Source organism: Lagopus muta, chromosome 22 (assembly GCF_023343835.1).
Source record: "Lagopus muta isolate bLagMut1 chromosome 22, bLagMut1 primary, whole genome shotgun sequence".
NCBI classification, from domain to species: domain Eukaryota; kingdom Metazoa; phylum Chordata; class Aves; order Galliformes; family Phasianidae; genus Lagopus; species Lagopus muta.
The window spans coordinates 500425-519054 of record NC_064454.1 but is presented as its reverse complement, the minus strand read 5'-3'; the positions used below and the strand labels follow the sequence as shown (position 1 = coordinate 519054).

Genomic DNA, 18630 nt, shown 5'->3' with positions numbered 1-18630 from the left:
AAGGGAAGTTTATCCTGGGTCTGGAGCAAGAGAAGGGCCTTTGGGGTCAGTGGTGTGATGGAGAAGGTGCCGCATCTGCTCTCCCCATGCAGCCTCCGGAGCTGCTTTCTCCCCTTGCCCAGCATTGCTTTGCAGCAGCCCCTTCTGTTCCCTCCCTGCATGCTGGCAGGGTTATTCATATCGAAGGAGAGGCAGTGGGGTGCATGGGGTGACCAGGTGGCCCCCAGGACAGGCGCTCTCAGTCCCGGTGTGTGCCAGCACTGCCAGCCTGCGGCTCAGCACAAGTCATCTCTGATGAGTAACGCAGCCAATGAATGTCTGCCTGCGTGCATCTTCCTCCCCTATAGAATAATTTAATGTTATCTCCGGGCCTCCTGCTCCTGAGATGAAGAGATTTGCTTCAAACCTGCAGCCCACAGCCACCACCATCGGTTTCAAACGTCATTAAGTTTCATTATAACAAATAAACACTGCAATGACATTTATAAGTTACCGGAGAGCACAGAAACGCAAATATGAAGCAGATAAACTGCATTTGATCCAAATAATTACTGCAGGCAATATCGAGCTGGGGCTGAGCTGGCAGCCGGGGGCCGAGTAATTTATAGGTGTCTGTATGGTGTGGGACCGTGTGCTGCATCTCACAGTGATGGAGCTGGAGCAGGTCTGCCCCCAGGTGCTTTTTCCCTTTGTTTTGACTCGCAGCTGAACACTGCCTGCTCTCAGCTCCGAGCAGAGAATCCTTTACCAGTAAACCAGGTGGGAAAAAATTTCCCCTGGGAAAAAAAAACCAACCCTGATTTTGGTGGTTTGGGTGATTTTGGCTGTTTGTTGTGTGAGTTCTGGCCAAGAGTCAGCTCGAGGTGTAGAGGGAACACGTCACGTCCTAAGTGAGCATGTCACGATGGAAAGCTTGTGTCCTGCAGGTGCGGTGCTCAGCCCAGGAGGGGGTTCAGCAGCAGCTGGGCTTATTGACAAGCATCTCTCATTACCTGGTAATTAACTCAGCAGGGCAGAATGTGCTTGTCATCCCTTGGACTGGGGTTTTACCCAAGCATCCCATTGGCTCTGCAGTGGGCCCAATAGAAAAAGAGCCCAGAAAAAGAAAAGTGAAAACATTTTAAAAAACAGAACTGTGAAACCTTGTGTTTAAAAACATTTGAGGCCCCTCTTGATGAGGATCAGGCAGAGAAGTCACAGCAGTGAAGGCACATCCCCATGCTGCTCCCAAGGCTGTGTGTGATGGAGAGTTTTCAGGGATGTGAATACTGACAGGGTTCACACTTCTAAAGTGGTTCTGGGTTGGGTTGGGTTGGGTTAAAACCAGGCAAAAAGCAGAACCTGGCTGTTGTGAGCACTGGTGCTGGTGGCTGTCCTCCAGATCACCTGGTTTCCCCCAGAAATTGCGTTCCTTCCTCCTATCTGAGGAATAAATGCTTTTTTTTTGGCATTTTTGGGGGGTCTAAGGATGTTGTGGCAGCAATGGTTCTTTGGGCAGGGAACAACTTTTCTTAGGCCTTTGTGTATGGATAGAAGTGTGTGAGGCTTCAGTGCCTTCCTTGTGGGGATGGATGTGCAAGAAACATTCCCTGCCCAACTGGTGCTTTGCTCCTTCTGTTCTTCTTGGCATCTCCTCCTCCTCTTCCCCCCAGCACCTTTTGTTGTGTATTCCACACACTTACCTTTAGAAATGAAACAAATTATTCTAAAGAACAGCCTGCATATGAATGTTGCATTTATATTTAAAAAAAAAAGGCAGTACACATATTTACAATTATTTCCGCTCAGAAAAATCCAAACAATAATTATGGCAGAAAGTCGCTTATTCTCCCTCTGCTTCATCGTCAGACTTGCTAATTGGTGCAGCACAACCTGCAGCCATCTTACCCTGCTCCACAGGGGTCCCAATGCTCATGTCAGGTCGGGGCCCCCCAAGCAACACTTTTGGGGTTTCATGCAGCATTCAGTGTCTCATTGCAAGGGTTTAGTTTTGGAGTAGCAGGTGGGAGATGGGAGGAGAATCCTGCAGTGGTTTTGGTATTAATAGCTGCATTTTCTGTTCTGAAGTGAATCTTCGTTTTGATTTCTCTCTACGACTCAAAGCCTGCGATAACAGATTGGGAAAGATGAGGACGGAAGCGAGGCGTCGTGCAACCCAGGACGAGCTCTTTGGTCTGATTTTCCGCCCCATAGACTGCACAACTTGCTGCTTCTGCTCTTCCTGGGAGCTGAGCCAGCCTTTGAAATCTCCAAATCGTTTGTGAAATGGATTATTCATCCTCCTGCTCTTCCTAGGGCCGAGCGTCCTGTGTGCCCTCTAACTCGGGGATGTGCTGAGATTTATGGGGCTGCGCTTCGGTGTGGGGCTGGGTGTGAGACAGGGCTGAGAGGCAGGTCCTGATGGATTTTATGAATAAATCCCACAGGATCACGTCAGGGAGATTTGGGCACAGCAGTCATTTGGGGAGTTAACTGTTTTAGAAAGAGAAGTCCCATTTTCTCTCTTGCACATTAAAGCTGTGCTCATGGGTATCCTGTACTGCAGCTGAGCCCCTGGCCCCTTTGCTTGCATGGCACCGCTGCCAGTTTGCAGTGCAGGGAGCCTTCCTTTGTCCCTGCCCTAGCAGCATACCTCAATCTCCAGCCCAGCAACAGCTCTGCATGCCCCAGAGCTCTCTGTCACCTCTGTCAGTCCCTCCAACAGAAGGTGACGCTCCTGCTCTGTGGGGCAGTGGGTACACACTGCAGTGATGGAGCAGAGGAGCCTGAAAGTTCAGTGCCACCCTGCCTCTAATGTCAGGGTGAGAAGTGCTCTGTGCAGCCTGTGTTCTCTCCATCCTCAGTGCAGCCCATTAGTTTATTTTCTATCAGTGCAGCACCGCGAAAGGGCGTTTAATCTCACAAGAAGCAATTCTCAGCGCTGGTGCTGGGGGGACGTTGCCAATAAATATCTCTTGGTAAGTGTACACTTACACCTTTCCCAATTGGTAGCTAATAAGAGAGCAGGCGATGACATTTCAGCCCTTTCTGCATGGCTGACCAAACCGCTGGCGGTGACTTTGAAAGCAGTGCTGGGATTTCGTGTGGGTATCAAAGCGAGCGCAGCGCTCGGCAGTTCAGATCTCTCGCCCGTGTGACTAATAGACAAAAAGATTTCCAAAAGGTCCAACATCTTACTTGCAACATCTGCGTCTCCTGTCTGGAGCTGCTTAGTGGACACGGTGGGATGCGGATGTTTTCTGTAAGCAGCGTTTGGGGAATAGTGCAGAGAGCTCAGGTTTGCTTGGAGACGGGGCCAAGAGGCAAAGGGCTGCACCAGGAGCAAAGTGTGGTTCTCACGCTGAACTCCAGAGGCAGCACAGATGGGGGCACGGCTGGAGGGGGCACAGGGTGGCTGTGCCACTTGGTGACCCATCCCTGGGCCGTGGGGTGGCAGTGGGGCTGACTTCTTCCCTCAGGCTGAATAATTCAGCATGCTGAAGCCACGTGAGCTGTGTTTACGCAGTCAAACTAAAAAAGGCCAAACTGACATTTTTGTTCAAGCAGATTTATTTTTTTTCCCTCCAGGGAAACAAAATAAAATAATGGAAAGCTTTGCGCGAGTGAGGAGCTCAGGCTGTAGCTGGTTTCCTACCATAAAGCAGGAGGGCAGGGCAGGGCATGGCTCTGGCTGTCCCCACAGTGTCTCCTTCTGGGGGCTGCTCCGTGTCCCAGGACACATCCATAGCTTCATCGGTGGGATTCAGCTCTCCTGCCTGTGGGCCAATCTGTCCTTCAGTCCCAAGGCACAAGAAAAGCTTGGTCCTGTACTGAGAAAATCCTTGCAGTACCCCAGAGCATCCTTGGGATGCTTCTCCAGGTGGCACCTCTCACTGGGGGCAATTGGAGGACAGGCGCGTTGGTGACTGGGGACTGCAATGAGGAAACATGGCCCGGCCATGTGAGTGGCAGCTCCTGAGAGCGCTGTAAATAATGGAACACTTTTGTCTGTCTGCTTTTCCCAGCCATTGAAAAATCAATGTGAGCGCGAGCTGTACAGCGCGATGCTGTCCTGCAGGGAGCAAGGTGGCCTTAGGATTAGGACCCATGGGAGGACCCATGGCATGGGCAGAGCCAGTCTTTGTCATGGGGTCAATAGAAGGGTGGGGGTATGAAGGGGAGATTATCGACTGCTGGGAAATGGAGATGGAGCCCTCCTTAGGCATGTCCTGCTGCTTCCACCCCTGATATATGCTGAGCCAGCATCATCGTGTTGTGATGTCCCTGGCCCAAAGAGGCAAGAGGAGTTGGACTCAATGACGTCTATGGGTTCCTTCCAGCTCAGGATATTCAATGGTTCAAAGAGGAACATCCTACAATGGTTTCTGGGCTTCAGTTCTCCTGTAGCAGAGGCAGGACGGCCCCTTGCTCGCTTTCAGCCAAGCAGTGCTAGCTCTGCATCAAGGGATGAGGAAGCCATCCCACCACCCCCTGTCCACATCCTTTCATTTCCAAACACTTTGTTTCCACCAGTCCTCCTTCAGCACTTCTATCCCCTCCTCGACAAAAAGAGCTAATTCTTTTCAAAACACAATGGAAATTCAAAGCTCTGCTTACATAAAAGCAGCTGTGGTGTCTCCATTTCTAATGAGTCATTGTTCCCTCTGCAAGTCCCTTGCTTCTTATTACAATACTCACTTCTCTTGGGTAATGAAAATTTAACCATCCGCTGTTCCCGCTTGCCTCTTCACTTCTTGCAGCACGCCGTCTGCTTTGTGCACAGGGGGCTGCAAGTGGAAATCATTCAGGCAAGGACTCGTGCAAACATCACAGCCCTCAGAGGGCTGAGGAAGCGAGGAGCCGCTGCAGGCACTGGGATGGGCTGTGTGCTGTGTAAGTGCATCTTGGGCTGCCAGAGGGTTTGGGTTCTTGGCACTGCATGGAGATGCTGGGGCTCCTCTGGAGGTGCTGCAGTGGTCGCAGTGTGATTTCCCTTGGAAGTCCCAAATGTCACAGAGTATCGGTCTTTGTTTGAGAGAACAAGGCAACGTTACAGAGCAGCACTGAAAAGCAGGAGCCACAGGTGCAAAATCCATTAAGGAAATACAAAGACTTCTAAAGTGGTTCTCTTTCTCTCCCCCCCTCGTCCCCCCCTTTTTTCTTACACTTTTATGACATGCTTGTGACTTCATAAGGCTCCTGCTTGTGATTTTTGAAAGCAGGGTTAGCGTTACTGCCGGTCGCTGTTCGCAGCAGGTGCTTTATTCTCCCATTTTGTTCCCAGCATTTAGGATTTCAATAGCTGCAGAAGTGCCTCCTGCTTTGGCCTTCAAGAGGTTCCCCCAGGAGGGCAGGAGGTGGCCAGGACAGCACAGCAGCTCCTGCAGTGTCCTGGGCTGCAGACAGTTCCTCAGGCCATGCAGCAAAGCCAGCAGCCAGCAGTGAAGCTGGGCACAAAGGATCCCTGGCACCTTCTCTGCTGCCAGAGTCCCTAGATCCAACACTGGGGCCCAGGAGGAGGTTAGCATCTTGTCTGCATACCCCTTGGTAGGGTTTTTTTCTCCAGGGTTGGTTTTAACTTCAGGCTCTGCAAGAATTTAGGGTTGGCTTGTATTTAAAACCAGACTCCTATGGCTGACACTGTTCAATGCCCAGATGGGGCATGGGAAGTCTGTGGGAAATAGGACTTCTTGTGGACCTGCAGCATCCCATGTGGTGGATGAAACCATAGAGCCAGAGGATGGTTTGGGATGGAAGGGTCATCCAATCCCAACCCCTTCCAGTTCCATTCTGTTTTGGCTTTGGCACCTCAGAGCTGTGCTCTGAAGCCCAACTGCCACGTTGTAACTATGCTGTAAAAGTTCACGGGGATGAAAAAGCCAAAGCGGAGCGTTTCAGCCCATTTCCTTGCAGCTGAAACCACTCACCCTGCGTTTGTAAATCATCCTTTCCCAATTTCCCCGTTTCCAGCTATTTTCTGTCAAGTATCTTATCTCCTTTAAAACTTTCTGCAAATTACTTGTTCCTTTGACATTAAGACATAAGACGGCTAAAAGCTGCATCGTGAGCAGCCCTCTGATCTCCCAAACCCAGTTAAACCCAGTAATCACACGTTAAGCTGATTTGAAAGCGAGTTGAGCTCTGCCTTTGGTACTTTTTTTTTTGGCTTTTTTACAGAGCAGTGTGGAGCGGGGCTGGGCCAGGTGCTGCTCTCTGTGTCCCTCCCCTCTCCCTCCTCTGCTGCCAATGTCACTCAGCCCCCCGACGGATCCATGTGCAATAAAGGTTCGCACCGACCGTTTTTCACACTGAGCAAACAGAGGGAAGGGCAGGACAGCAGACATATGCTGTGCTCTCACTCTAATTTCCCATGGCCGCCAGCTGCTTTCTGAAACAAATCAAGGAAGGGAAAAGGGAAAACAACAAAAAACATCACAAAAATGGCTTCATTTCCAACAGCAATTACCAAACGAAGCCTCTGCTTAATGGGCATTTTCAGGGGGCACAGCCACCACTTTGCACTGCTCCTTTCTCATTATGACTCTTGCAGCTCCCAGCTGATAAGCTGATAATTCTGTCTGATTAAATGAACTTTGTTTGGTCATTGCTGCATTCCAGTGCTGTCCCTGCTTGCCCGGCTTGCTTTGGGAATGGTTGGGATTATGGAGTGAGCCATGAAACATAGGGAGTGGGTGGGAAATGTGAATACAAAAGGCAGAGTGCTCACTGCATTCTCCCTCCTCTCCTGATCTCCTTTCTCCCATCCCTGCTTTTCCCATTATTTCAGTGTTGTGCATTTAAGCTGCAGAGCTGTTAATACTTCCTATGAAATCTCTGTATCCCAGTTCAGATGAGTGCACGTTTCTGGTGGTGCTGGGGCTCAGTGTGGCTGTAGTGTGTCCCAGCAGGACAGTGTCAGGGCAAGAAGGATGGCCTTAAGGTGAGGGAGGGGAGATCAAGTGAGATGTGATGCAGAGGGCAGTGGTGCCCCATCCCTGCAGGTGCCCTGGGCAGCCTGAGCTGGGGGCTGGGGCTGTGAGGAGCCAGAACTCTGTGATTTGGTGACTCTGTGAGCCAGCATCTCCCATGGCTGCTGTGGTTGGATGTGTGTAGCGCAGCGTCATGCTGAGGTCCAGCACTGTGACCTCTTGGAGCCCCCGTGATGAAAATCAGGCTGCCCTTCAAGCGTGGGAGTGGTGGAGCCTCTGAAATACCTCGGAATAAGGTGCTGCAGTGCATCTGAATTCACAAAAATTTCCTCAGAGCTTTTCAATCTGCTGTATAGAACTGGTAGAAATCCCCAAAGGATGGCTCTGCTCCTTCCCACGTACCCTCAGCTGGCTGAGAGCAAGTCAAGCTGCAATAAATTAAGTGAAATATAAGTATTCACACTGGGAGCTTAGGCTGGTTTAGCTGCACGAGTTGGAAAACGACTGAGCTTTGCAGCTTTGCCCTGTAGGCAAGGCCCAGCAACTCATTTGGAAACAAGTTTAGTTGCGAGAACTTGTGTCACACTTAACCTTGGTTTAGGATTAATCATCAGTCAATGATTAAATTGAGTTAATGCAAATCAGGATTGAATTGATCTAGGGTGGTTCGTGTGGAAGCTGTCCTAGTTTTAATGCATTGATTTTGAAGTACCTTTTCCAGCAGCCCGGTGTGATGTGGGGTATTGAGCTGTCATTGAGCTCTGGGTGTGAGTTTCTTGTTCTGTGCTTGTTCCAGAGCAATAATTAACACCCAGCAGGGCTCCTGAATGCTGAAGTCCCGAGGTGGCACAGTGAGGAGCAGTCCAATTGCTCTGATCTCTTTTCAAATCTCTCCCTTCCCACGAGTGAGCACGACTCAGATGCTCAGCAAACACAAAGCATCGCCCTCCGATGTGCCCAAACACCAAAGGATCAGCCTAAAATTGGGTAAGAGAGGGGTATTTAAAACTTCAGCATCAGACAGCAGTGCTGCATCCCTGCACAGCTCTCTGGGATAGCCCAGGTTTGGTTCAGGGATGCTTTGCAGTCATTTCTTCTTGCTTTTGTGCTATTTTCTTCACAGGATGCCAGAGGTAGGCGTCAGCATTCACACCTTGCCCGACTGCAAAGCAGAACACTCATTCTGGGGGGAAAAAAAAAAAAGAGATTTAACACCCAGAATGGTTTTCAGTCATGACAAAGCGAAGGAACGATGATGAATTTCAAGGAGTGAAAATAAAACATAATGCCAGCACTCAGCGCGCCCTGATGGGAAATGGGTTAGAGTGAGCCAGCAAGGTTCTTGTGGAAAATGAGATGCTCTGCTCCCTCAGGAGGTGTGAGACATCTCCATGGTGCAGAGGTGTCCCAAAGGCTCGGAGCCATCACTGCATCCTTAGGGGATCATAGAACCATAACCACAGAGCAGTTGGGTTGGAGTTCAGCCCCACGCAGTCTGGGGCCGCTGCAACCCGAGGTGCCGCCGGGGTCTGACAGCCTCGTCCTCTCTCGTCCCCTCTCCAGGTCAAGCATCCTCCTTCACTCAGCAGCCCCAGGACCAGGTGGTGATCGCTGGGCAGCCCGTGACGCTGCTGTGTGCCATCCCTGAGTACAATGGCATTGTGCTGTGGATCAAGGACGGGCTCGCCCTCGGCGTCGGACGGGATCTCTCCAGTAAGTGGGGGCACTACGGTGCCCAAGCAGGAGTTGCTGCCTGGCAGCAGAGCTCAAGCCCTTAAGCTGTCATTAATTGCAGGTCGGGGTAATAGATGTTAGGGAACACCACTGGAAAAATAAGAAGGAAATGAGTGCTTGCCGCAGGTGAAAGCCATTTCTCTTTAACAGCCTCAAAACAAATATTTGTTTTGAGAAAATGAATGTTCTCATTGGAACTGCAGAACCCTCTGGCTGCACCCACATGAGTGTTCAGGTTTGGAATGAGCAAAGCCTTGGCTGCAGCTCGAGGCTGGGCAGCTGGTTTCCCACAGGTGGGAAGGAGATGTCCTGTTCCCAAAACCAGGCTGAAATGCTTCACGAGCACTGACAGCCTGTCTTGGCTTTGTCAAAAAAAGAAGTGTTTGGATAAATGCGTTTATTGAGATCCAGCAGAGCCCTCAAAGCACAGTTTGGTAATAAAGCTCCTCCGATTTCTCATTATTTAATCCCATTGTATGGGACTGCAAATGGTTTTCTTGCCACTGGAGAAGACTGGAGCAACTGTGGAGTAAAGATCCAATTTATCCTGTATATTTTGCTGAAAAATACAATTTTTTTTTTAATATTTCCCCAAAATGAAGGGGAAAGGCTCATTTGAGAGTCAGCAGCCTGCACCCCAGCGTGCAGAGCCAGCAGCAGCCAGAAACCAACGGAGAAATCGTGGTTCTTGGTCTCCAGGGGCCCTGCTCTCCTCTCAGCAGAATGCTGCTTTTCCTTCTCTGTGTTTGTTGTCGTTTTTTAAAAATCTGTATAATTATCCATTTGTCTGAGTGAGCAGTCCCTTCTTCAGATGTTTTTCAAAGCTCGGTGCCGCAGCTCTTACCAACAGCAGATCCTTCCCTACAAGACCTTGCAGCACGGATGGGTGACAGCAGCTCTGCTGAAGTATGTGGCTCATGTGAACAACTTCCACAATTAGCAGAGCTGGGGCTGCTTTAGCAAGAGGAACTGCCAGCTCGTGTGCTGCCGGCTCAGCCAGTCATCTAATTAGCTAAATACAAACAAACCCATCATTTGTATTTCTTGCGGTTCAGGAGAGCAAATCCTGCTGCTGATAGCTTGCGAAACAACAAAAACACAGGAGCATGCCAGGCTGCCTGCACGGCACTGAGCATCAATCAGCAGCACGAGGAGGGACGGACACACTGATGGCCGCTTTCCTTCCGTGGTGCTTCGGGTGTCACACAGCCATGCAGAGGGCAGGCTGCTCCTTGGAGGCCGTGCCCAAGCTTTGTGCAGACCAAACTGGGCAATGCCATAGAATCACAGCGTGGGTGGACTGGAAGGGACCTCACAGCCCCCCGGCCCCATTCCTGCCATGGGATGGATGCCCCTCTTGGGCTCCTCCAGGGATGGGGACCCACTTCTCAAGCCCCTCTGGGTGGCAACCCTTCCTTCTGTTGTGTCAGCTGCAGCACTCGGTTCGGTGTCCTGCACAAACTGCTGAGGGCACGCAATCTCGTTGTGAAGATAATTAACAAAGATGATGAAGAGCAGCATTTCTGCAAATATCAGAGGATTTCAGCCCAACCACAAGCATGGCATAAGGAATAAGAAATCCCATGGTAGGTCTGAGAGGACAGGGAAGTGGTCCTAAATCAAGGGATGCGTTCACATCACAGTGCTCTGCAGTGTCTGCTCTTGACACATTGAACTTTAGGTTTCTCGTGGCTTTGCAAGGACAGCTCAAGGTCAGGTTTGACCCATTTGTCAACCAAGATTCTGTCTTGCTCCAGCTGCATTTTGCCCCTTGGAAAACAAAGGCAAGCCCTGGGCTATGCCAATCCCATTCTTTCCCTAGGGATTTCATCTAATTGGGCAAAACCTGGGCTTGGGATGTTGCAGGAAGCTCATCTGTCTCATGCTTTGCATCCTACAGGCTACCCGCGCTACCTGGTTGTAGGAGACCATCTGTCTGGAGAGCATCATTTGAAAATCCTGAGGGCTGACCTCCAGGATGACGCTGTCTATGAGTGCCAAGCCATCCAAGCAGCGATCCGATCCCGACCGGCCCGGCTGACCGTCCTCGGTAGGTCTGCTTTCCCATCACTCACAGCTTTTTTGTGGGTTTTCTGTCCTCAGTTGCAAAATGTTTTGTTGCTGAGCCAGGACAGCTGGAAAAGAGTCCGTGGTGAGAGAAATATACTGTGATCCCAGAAGTGATAGCAGAGGGAGCAGAGCAGTTGTGGAGTGAGTAGCGTGGGCATGGAGTTTAGTACTTCAGCTCTACAAATACAGGGCACTCACACACATGTAAGGGTATCAGCGGTGTAGCAGAGATGCTGTTTCACAGCCTGAAGCAGTGATGGAGCACCTGGTGGGAAGGCAGGGCCGACCCAGCGGAGCTCAGGTGCATGCAATGCACTGAGTGATGGAAGGGCTGCAGCCAGGATCCACCCCTTCCCAGCCCTCACTTAAGGGTTGTCAGTGGAGGTGAGGGGACCTTGCTGGAGATCCCTGCATGGCTGAGACCACCTAAAGGTAAGCAGCTTTTTTTTCCTTGATTTCTGCACCTGTGGCTGCTGCTAAGGTGCTGGTTCTGTCTGCGGGTATGGCATCAGTACCTGAGAAAACAAGTTGTCATTTTTGGTCTGTGATGTTCCCTCTACCACTCTGTCCAGTCCCTACCCTCAACCTCCCCCTTATGCATCCTCTCTCCTCCCTGGCCTGCCTACGTCAATGGTTTCCATTTGACCCATCCTTCTGGTCAGTGAAGCAGAAGCTCTAAGCCTTAGCATGGCCCTGTATGGGAATGAAGCCTCCATCAGCCCAGCTGTGCCTCCTCCTTCTGCTGCAAAGTCAGGCGACGTTGCTGGAGCCAGACAAAAGAAATAATGTTATTTAATTAGAGCTAAAGATTTCAAAACTAATTTAGTCCCAGGGAGCACAGGCGTACGTCAGTGCTCTGAGCGTTGATTGAGCAGAGAGATGCTGTTGTGGATCAAAAGGAAATCGTTATTATCTTTGGGGTTATGGAATGTGTTGAATAGATGGTAGTTAATGTTTATGTGCGTATACATGTAGCTGCTAATTGGTACATTTACCTAAGATGTTCGGCAACTTATGTTTGCAGCATGTTTTCCTTTTAGGAAAATTAAAGTTAGAGCACGTTCAGAGCAAACCCAATCGATGAGAGGATGGGGCTCAGCATCCCTCTGGTTCCATTACTCCCACTGGTTCCCACTGTTCTGCTGTATGTGTGCCTGCAGATGTTCCAAGGAAGCTTAGGGCTGGCCAGGGGTGCAGGAGGGAGCACAAAGTAGGAAAACACTTCCATCCATTGCCCACCTGGCGGGAGGTGGCACTGTCTCCTGGCACTTGGCTGTGGTAGCCATGGGCAGCCATGTGTGTATGTGTGGTGCTCTCAGGAGGCCAAGCGTGGGTTTGTACACTTGGGCCGTTTCACCCCATCCTCCTCTGTCACACCCAGGCTGTGTCCTCTGGAGCATACTTTGCTCACCTGGTTTTCCGCATGGGTTGGTGCTGCTTTGTCCATTCTTGCCAGCTTTTCCACTTCCTTGGTATCAAGAAATCCCCTAATGCCTCGGAATTCAGATTCCAACTGCTGTCATTCATGTCTGACAACAGCTCTACGGGGCTGCTGTCTCCTGCTCCCCTGCTCGGATGCAGAGCTACACCATATTTTAATTAAATATTTAAGGTTTTGTCACATTGTTTTCAAGTCTACATGGTTAAATGTAGTGGAACAGATCATTCCATAGCCTTGGAAATCCAAGCACTCAAACAGATGAGCATTTGATGTCATCAGCATCGGGAGAAGTCTTTATTTGTGGGGTTTCAGGGACAGATACTGCTCAGGAACTCAAACAGACAGTCCTGAAGCTGAAGGAGCCCCTTCCTGTGTCCTTCCATTGCCCCAGGGCAATTCTGGGGCACTGTCGTTCCTGGGGACTTCTGTCCAACAAGGAAGACCGTGTGCGGTCAAGTGGTAGAGTGGGATTTGGGGGATGCGGAGCCAGTCATCTGCCCGCAGAAAGGACAGAGGGACTCCGACAGGCCACCCAAAGCAGCTTGGAAGATGTGCTGTGAGCTTCTGGGACCACGTGCTGGGAAGGAAGAGGCTGTTGGGTTGATTTCAAAAGCCACAGGAGGTCTATTTGCTACCTGGTACATCTTTAATGGCAGGGTTTCTTAATTTATGATCTATTTAACCAAGCTGGGGGTATTAATTAAATAAAGTAAGAGCCTGATTAGGACTTGGAGAAATTTAAAAATAAAATCAGACAGCAATCGAGTGAAATTGCAAAGCAAACACTTCGGCTGTAACCACCGGAGAGTTCCCTCCGGTCTTCCATCAAAGCTGGGAGCAGGGAGGGCAAATACAAGAGATTATATAGCCAACAGATGTGTGCTGTTAAAATATGCATCTGCCAGCCGTGTAGCTGGAGGAGCCGCAGGGATGGCTTGTGGAGCCTTCTGCACCCAGGGGACCGTGAAGGAATCGGCGGCCCTGGCAGCCGAGCTGGGATTTGCAGGCACGTTAATTAGTGTTGAGTTCCCAGCTCCTGAATACAGCCAAGCAAGGAGAAACTGGGAGGAGAGGTAGGAAAAGAGGGGCATGGGGTGAGCCCTGGCAGCAGGAGGGTGAGAAAAGTCTCCAGGAACCAGAATGTGGGAACTTGGAGGCTCCAGGATGCAAAATTTGGGAATTTAAAGGCTGTGTGGCTCTGCGTACCACCATCGGCCCTGGGGAGATGCTGCAGCCTGGTGGCAGCCAGGAGGGAGGGGACCACAGGGCTGCGAGGACGGGTGCAGCGGTCAGCTGGTAGCAATTAATTCATACATCACCTCTCACTGTCTCAATTCTCCTGCTCCACGGCTCCTTCCAGCCTTAATTCTGCCTTCGCGTGCATCCCATTAGAAGCGAAGCTTTCTTAAATCAACATGAATTATTGAACAGTACAGATTAAGTTAATTTGAAGTGAGAGCTCCTGCCTTAGAAGATGGCACAAGGCAGGGGTGGGAAGAAGGAAGGTCGCCGCGGTGCCGCGCGGTTCCCGTTCAGCCGCGACCTTTTCCCTCTTTTTTTCTGCTTCTTATTTTATTGAAATGTCTCTTTCCATCTCAGTCTCAACAGCCCTCCCCTGCAGAGCAGAGTAAGCTGTTTCTATTACCAGAATGATCACTGGCAGCTCGAAACATCTGCGTTTCTCAGCTTTCCTGCTCTTTAGCGGAGTTTGATCAGAAAATGAAGAGGTTATGGCCTGGGAAAGGCCATTTTTCAGTATTAGTTTGTAATGCCAAGCTGCAGTGAGAAACTGGAACAGGGGCTGTTTCAAAGCGTGAACCGGTCCAACCTGGAACTGTCTCAACTATTTTCCTGTACTTTTTAACAGAATTAAATTCTTTGAATGCAAAATTCAGCCTGAACCAGCATGTAGAGTCAGAATGTCAATGTGGAACAAAAAAAAAAAGAAGTGATAGAAATGCAATCATTTTCTTCCTGATAGCCTGAAAAGCCTTGAAACAGTTTCTGTCTTCATGAAGCTGCTTTCTCTGCTGGGAATTTTTTCAGTGGCAAAACAGTAAGCGGGTCTGCTGAGAATGAAACAGCAACATCAAACAATCGAGCGCAAATCCCAAATAACTTAAATGTTTGATGCTGTGTCTGAGCAGCTTAAGTTTACAGCACTCAGAGCCTGCAGTGGGGGAGGAGGGGTGTCCTGGGGTGGGGTGGTGCTGAGCTCCTTGGTGGAGGAGGATGGGGGCAACCCCACGAGTGCTGCTTTCTTGTCTTGGAAGGAGGTGGGCAAAACCAGTTGATGCTGTCCCTCGGATGCCCATCTCACAGCATCATGGTGTTGGGTTCAAGCTTTGTGGCCATGCCTCCTTTCACTGTAGATTAATGTCTTATTGATCACACTCTTGGCACATATAGGGGACTATAAATAGGGCTTGGTTTCCTAGTAAAGCTGTACCTGCCCTTCTGCTGCATCCGTCACACTGATGCAAAGATGGAGTGGCTGAGGGCTTTTGTAAGCCCAACCCTGGAGTCATTATCTCAAGCTATTTTATGGACAAGCCTGCAAAATTCAGGCTTCTTCCAAGCCCTGTGCCCAGGGGTTAGGCAAGGCTGTCGTGTGCTGCAGGTAAATTAATGGATAGCGCTGGGGACACAGAGCCAGCTTGGATGCTGAAGGGAGATTTGGGTGCCTGGCAGCTCTTCTCTTCTCTCTGGACTCTGTCCCTTGGTCTTCTAGCAATGCCACCTCCCATCAAACTTCACCTTGCTTCTGTCCTCAGCACTCCTACCCGCATGCTGAAGAGTGAGTGGCCAGTAAATGGGAGGCGACGCATTTAGAAATGATTAATGTCAGGATTCTTGCACTGAGCTGTGATTTCTTGTCTCGATGCAGGGAGGGCCTGACCTGTGCATTTAGCAAGCACGGAACATTCAGCTCTGCCACAGACAGTCCTGTGCTCTGTAATGAGCTGATGGATGCCACACTCATAGAGCTTGTGGAAACCAAAACACGTGTCTGTGCAAAGCCTTCTTTGCTTTGCACACCCACGCTTCCCTTTCTCCCAATCACAAAATCTCCCCATCTGCACCCTGTGCATGCTCCCCTGCATCTGCATCACACACAACTCCTGCATCCCTCCCCACAGCACAGACTGCAGTGCTGTGGGGTCAGGCATCGTGTGCAGCTTGTTAGTGAGCTGACATTGGCATTGCTGCTGTCCCCTTGGCAGCTGGCAGAGAGCAATGAGGCCCTCAGAGCGTGACATCCCTGCAGCAACAGCCCCCGCTTCTCCATCGATCCCCCAGATGAAAAACGAGCCCGAGGCTCTGCAAGGGCAGGGATGGCCAGGAAGCAGGAAAGCATCAGGTGCTCCTTCTGCCTGCCAGCCCTGGGGCTGAACGTCAATTCCCCTCCACCCAAAGCCAGGGCAGGGATTGTCTGGGGCAGAACTTCACAACCATCTTGTGATTCACCCATTGGTGTCCTTTGTGATTGATGGCAAGTAGCCTCACCTCAGGGATATCTGTCTCATGCTATGGCAGATGTTGGACAAATGGTCCTCTGGCATTTGGCATTAAGGATGCTCAGGTTAGCAGCTGACATCTCGCATCCATCTGGAATGTGAGAAAGGCCTGAGACCCAGCCTTTGCCCCATGTTCCTTCACCACAATGTCCAAACACTGCTGGGTCTCCAAAGCCACAGCTGCCATGAGATGAAGACTGTGCTCTTTCCCTAGGCATTGGTTTGCAGTGTGGGACAAGGATGGGGGGTGCAGAGCTTAGCACAGATGCTGCTCTCGACCCTGAGCACAGCGGGTGAGGTGGGGGAGTCATGGCAAATCATGGATTTAACACCTCTGATGAATCTCCATTGCAGCATGAAATGAGAAAGGAAAAGGTAGCTAAATGGAAGATCTCCCCTGGGCAGCAGGAAGCTGCGGCTCCGGAGTGCTGGGGAAAATAAAAAATACACGAGGAAAAGAAAAACAAGAGCTAGGGAAACCTTGTTTCCTTCAACTAAATATTGCAGAGCCTTTACAGGTTGGGAGGGACCTGGGCTGAGACCCATGGATGTCAATCAGAGCTCCACAGCTCTCTCTCTTTTGCTTATCATGACCAGGGGAGATGAAATCCTATGAGTCCCTCTGAACTTTGGTGCTCTGTCATTGTACCATGGAGGCTGATATCAGCCATCTCCTTTTGGGAAGTGTCAATGGAGCTGACGCTGGGCAGTGCTGTGGGTGCCAACACCCAGCTCCTACACATCCCTTGCTGGTGCTTCCATAGGGTCACCCCTCTCCTGGGCATCTGTGCAGAGAGGGAAATAACCCAAGAAATGATGGGGAGTTCCCAGGAAGTACAGAAAGCAGGAGGTGAAATGGAAGCAGAGGGTGAGGTGGATTCCCATGTGGAGAAATGGAAGTGCTCAGGCTTTTGGATGGAGATGCATGAGGGAAAAAGGACTTGGTGGCATGATGTGGTCTGGGCACTGGTGGCAGAACACCGTGTGCTGCCTTCTTGGTGGCATGGTGGAAGGGAACTCAGTGTTGTATGGCTCAGCACATACGTCTGCCTTGGTTTCTGTGCTGCCAAAGGCTCCATGCATGACCTTGAGTGAATCCTTCAGGCTCGGATCCTGCAGAAAGGAAGAAAGTAGAAGCAGCAGGCAGCCTGGGGCTGTAAGCACAGCGCTGGTTGCAGTATGGCCAACATCCAAAAGAAGGCAGTTCTATGCACTCGGTTATTTGGGGCCAGGCAGAAATGCTGCTGAGTCGTGATGTTGGCCACAGGTATCTGTATTCTTTTGGTCATAAATCATGCTGCCCCGCTGCATGGGGATGCTTTCGAGTGCTCTCTCCCTGCGGTGCTGCAGGATGCTGCTCACAGAGGGTTCAAACAGTGCAGGAGCGCCCGTGCAGCCCCAGCAGCTGCTTCATATTCAGGTTGTTGCTAGGGGAGCCCGCGCAGCTTCCTCGTGGTGGGCGAGAAGTGACTTTCAAATCGAGAGGCAGCATGCAAAATTGCAGAGGGAAAATAAAGTCTTTTATGACAGCACGTTTAATTGCTAACAAAGGCAAAAATTGCCCCTCTCGTGTTTGGTTCAGCAGCTCCAGCTCAGACAGCAGCTGCCCCACGCGCCTCTGATTCCAACTGGTGGACTGAAAAGATGCAGAAGGTATTTAATGACAATGATAATGATTTACATTTATATAGTTCCTTGCATCCGTGGGGATCACAAAATGCTTTATGTATCTATGGATAGAAATACACCAGATAAGAAGTGCTGCATCCATCACCAAATCACAGCCGCTTCCACCGCTCCGGGGCGGGCTGCGCTCTCCTCCCCACTGCTGTGGCACTTGGGGTGCCTCTCGGTAATCCTGCAATAAAAGCAGGTGATAAAACCACTTTAAGAACAACAATGTCATAAAAAGGAGAACCCTGGCTGTCATAAAGCTGCACGCAGGGGAACAGGAGGGGAGAAGGTTATAAATAGGGATCGTTGTTGGCATGAAAGCAGCCTGGGAGGAGGGAAGTCTGAGAGCTGCGAGGGGCCGGGGGCTCCTATGACAGAGCAGGCGCCTTCAGGAGCTGTGGCACTTGGACTCACTGACCTAAGAGGCCTTTTCCAACCTGCTCCCAGCTGCCTGCCTTTGGCCTCTCAGTGTTGTTTCGGGCTGACTAGGAGCACTTTCAGTGCATTCCTCAGCACTGTGCTCCTTTCCAAGCGCCATCCTCAGCAGCGCCGCATGGCTTCCCAAGCGCTCAGCTCCACGTTGGCCGCTGGTGAGGGCAGCGTTATCAGCCTGGGAGGGCACAGCTCCTCCTCCTTATCCAGGCTCCCATCTTATCTAAACTGGTTCAGGTGGCAGAGCTGAGAGAGGGAAACAATTAAGCAAAAGGCAGCTGAAACGCTGACATTATTTCTTAAACGGCCCAAACCTTTTACCTCAAGTGTTTGGTTTTTTTTGGTTTTTTTTTGTGACGGTGACACATAACAAGGGAGAAATGGGCTTCTCCAGATTATCTCACCCATCCACACACACAGACCTCCCCCCTCTCCTCCTCCACACCAAAATATAAATCTGTTTTAACTGGTCCTGTTGGCAAGACGGAGAAATAATTAAGGCGAAGGTGGCTGAAATGTTGATGTTATTACTGTAATGCAGCCGCCTGTTTAGTTTCTGTGCCGATGAAATGCAACCAGGGGAAAATCAGTTTTAAAGATTGCCTCCCCGAGATGCAAATTGAGCAGCGGAAACCATGTAGTCAGGAAGAAATGGTCTCAAACCAGGAAACATTTCAAAGTCGGTGACAGTCTCTTAGGGGCTTTTAAGACCACAATTTACCTTTTGACTGCATTCTATTTTCTCTGAAATCCTTTATTTCCCTCTTATTTATTGACTGGAGAGACAGCACAAAAACGAGAAAGTGATTCTCCAGCCGCTGGTCTTAAAAATCCATAGAAGAAAATTATTCTC

The 18630-nt window shown here is 50.3% G+C and overlaps 1 protein-coding gene across 4 annotated transcripts in view; it reads left to right on the top strand.

Moving 5' to 3' along the window:
- KIRREL3 (kirre like nephrin family adhesion molecule 3) overlaps positions 1-18630 on the top strand; it is a 235421-nt gene that overhangs the window by 178449 nt on the left and 38342 nt on the right. For all 4 annotated transcript variants that reach the window (XM_048968580.1, XM_048968578.1, XM_048968581.1 and 1 more), the window contains 2 exons: positions 8472-8621; positions 10543-10692. In XM_048968580.1, the coding sequence (XP_048824537.1) occupies positions 8472-8621; positions 10543-10692 (300 nt within the window). The remainder of the gene's footprint in view (positions 1-8471; positions 8622-10542; positions 10693-18630) is intronic.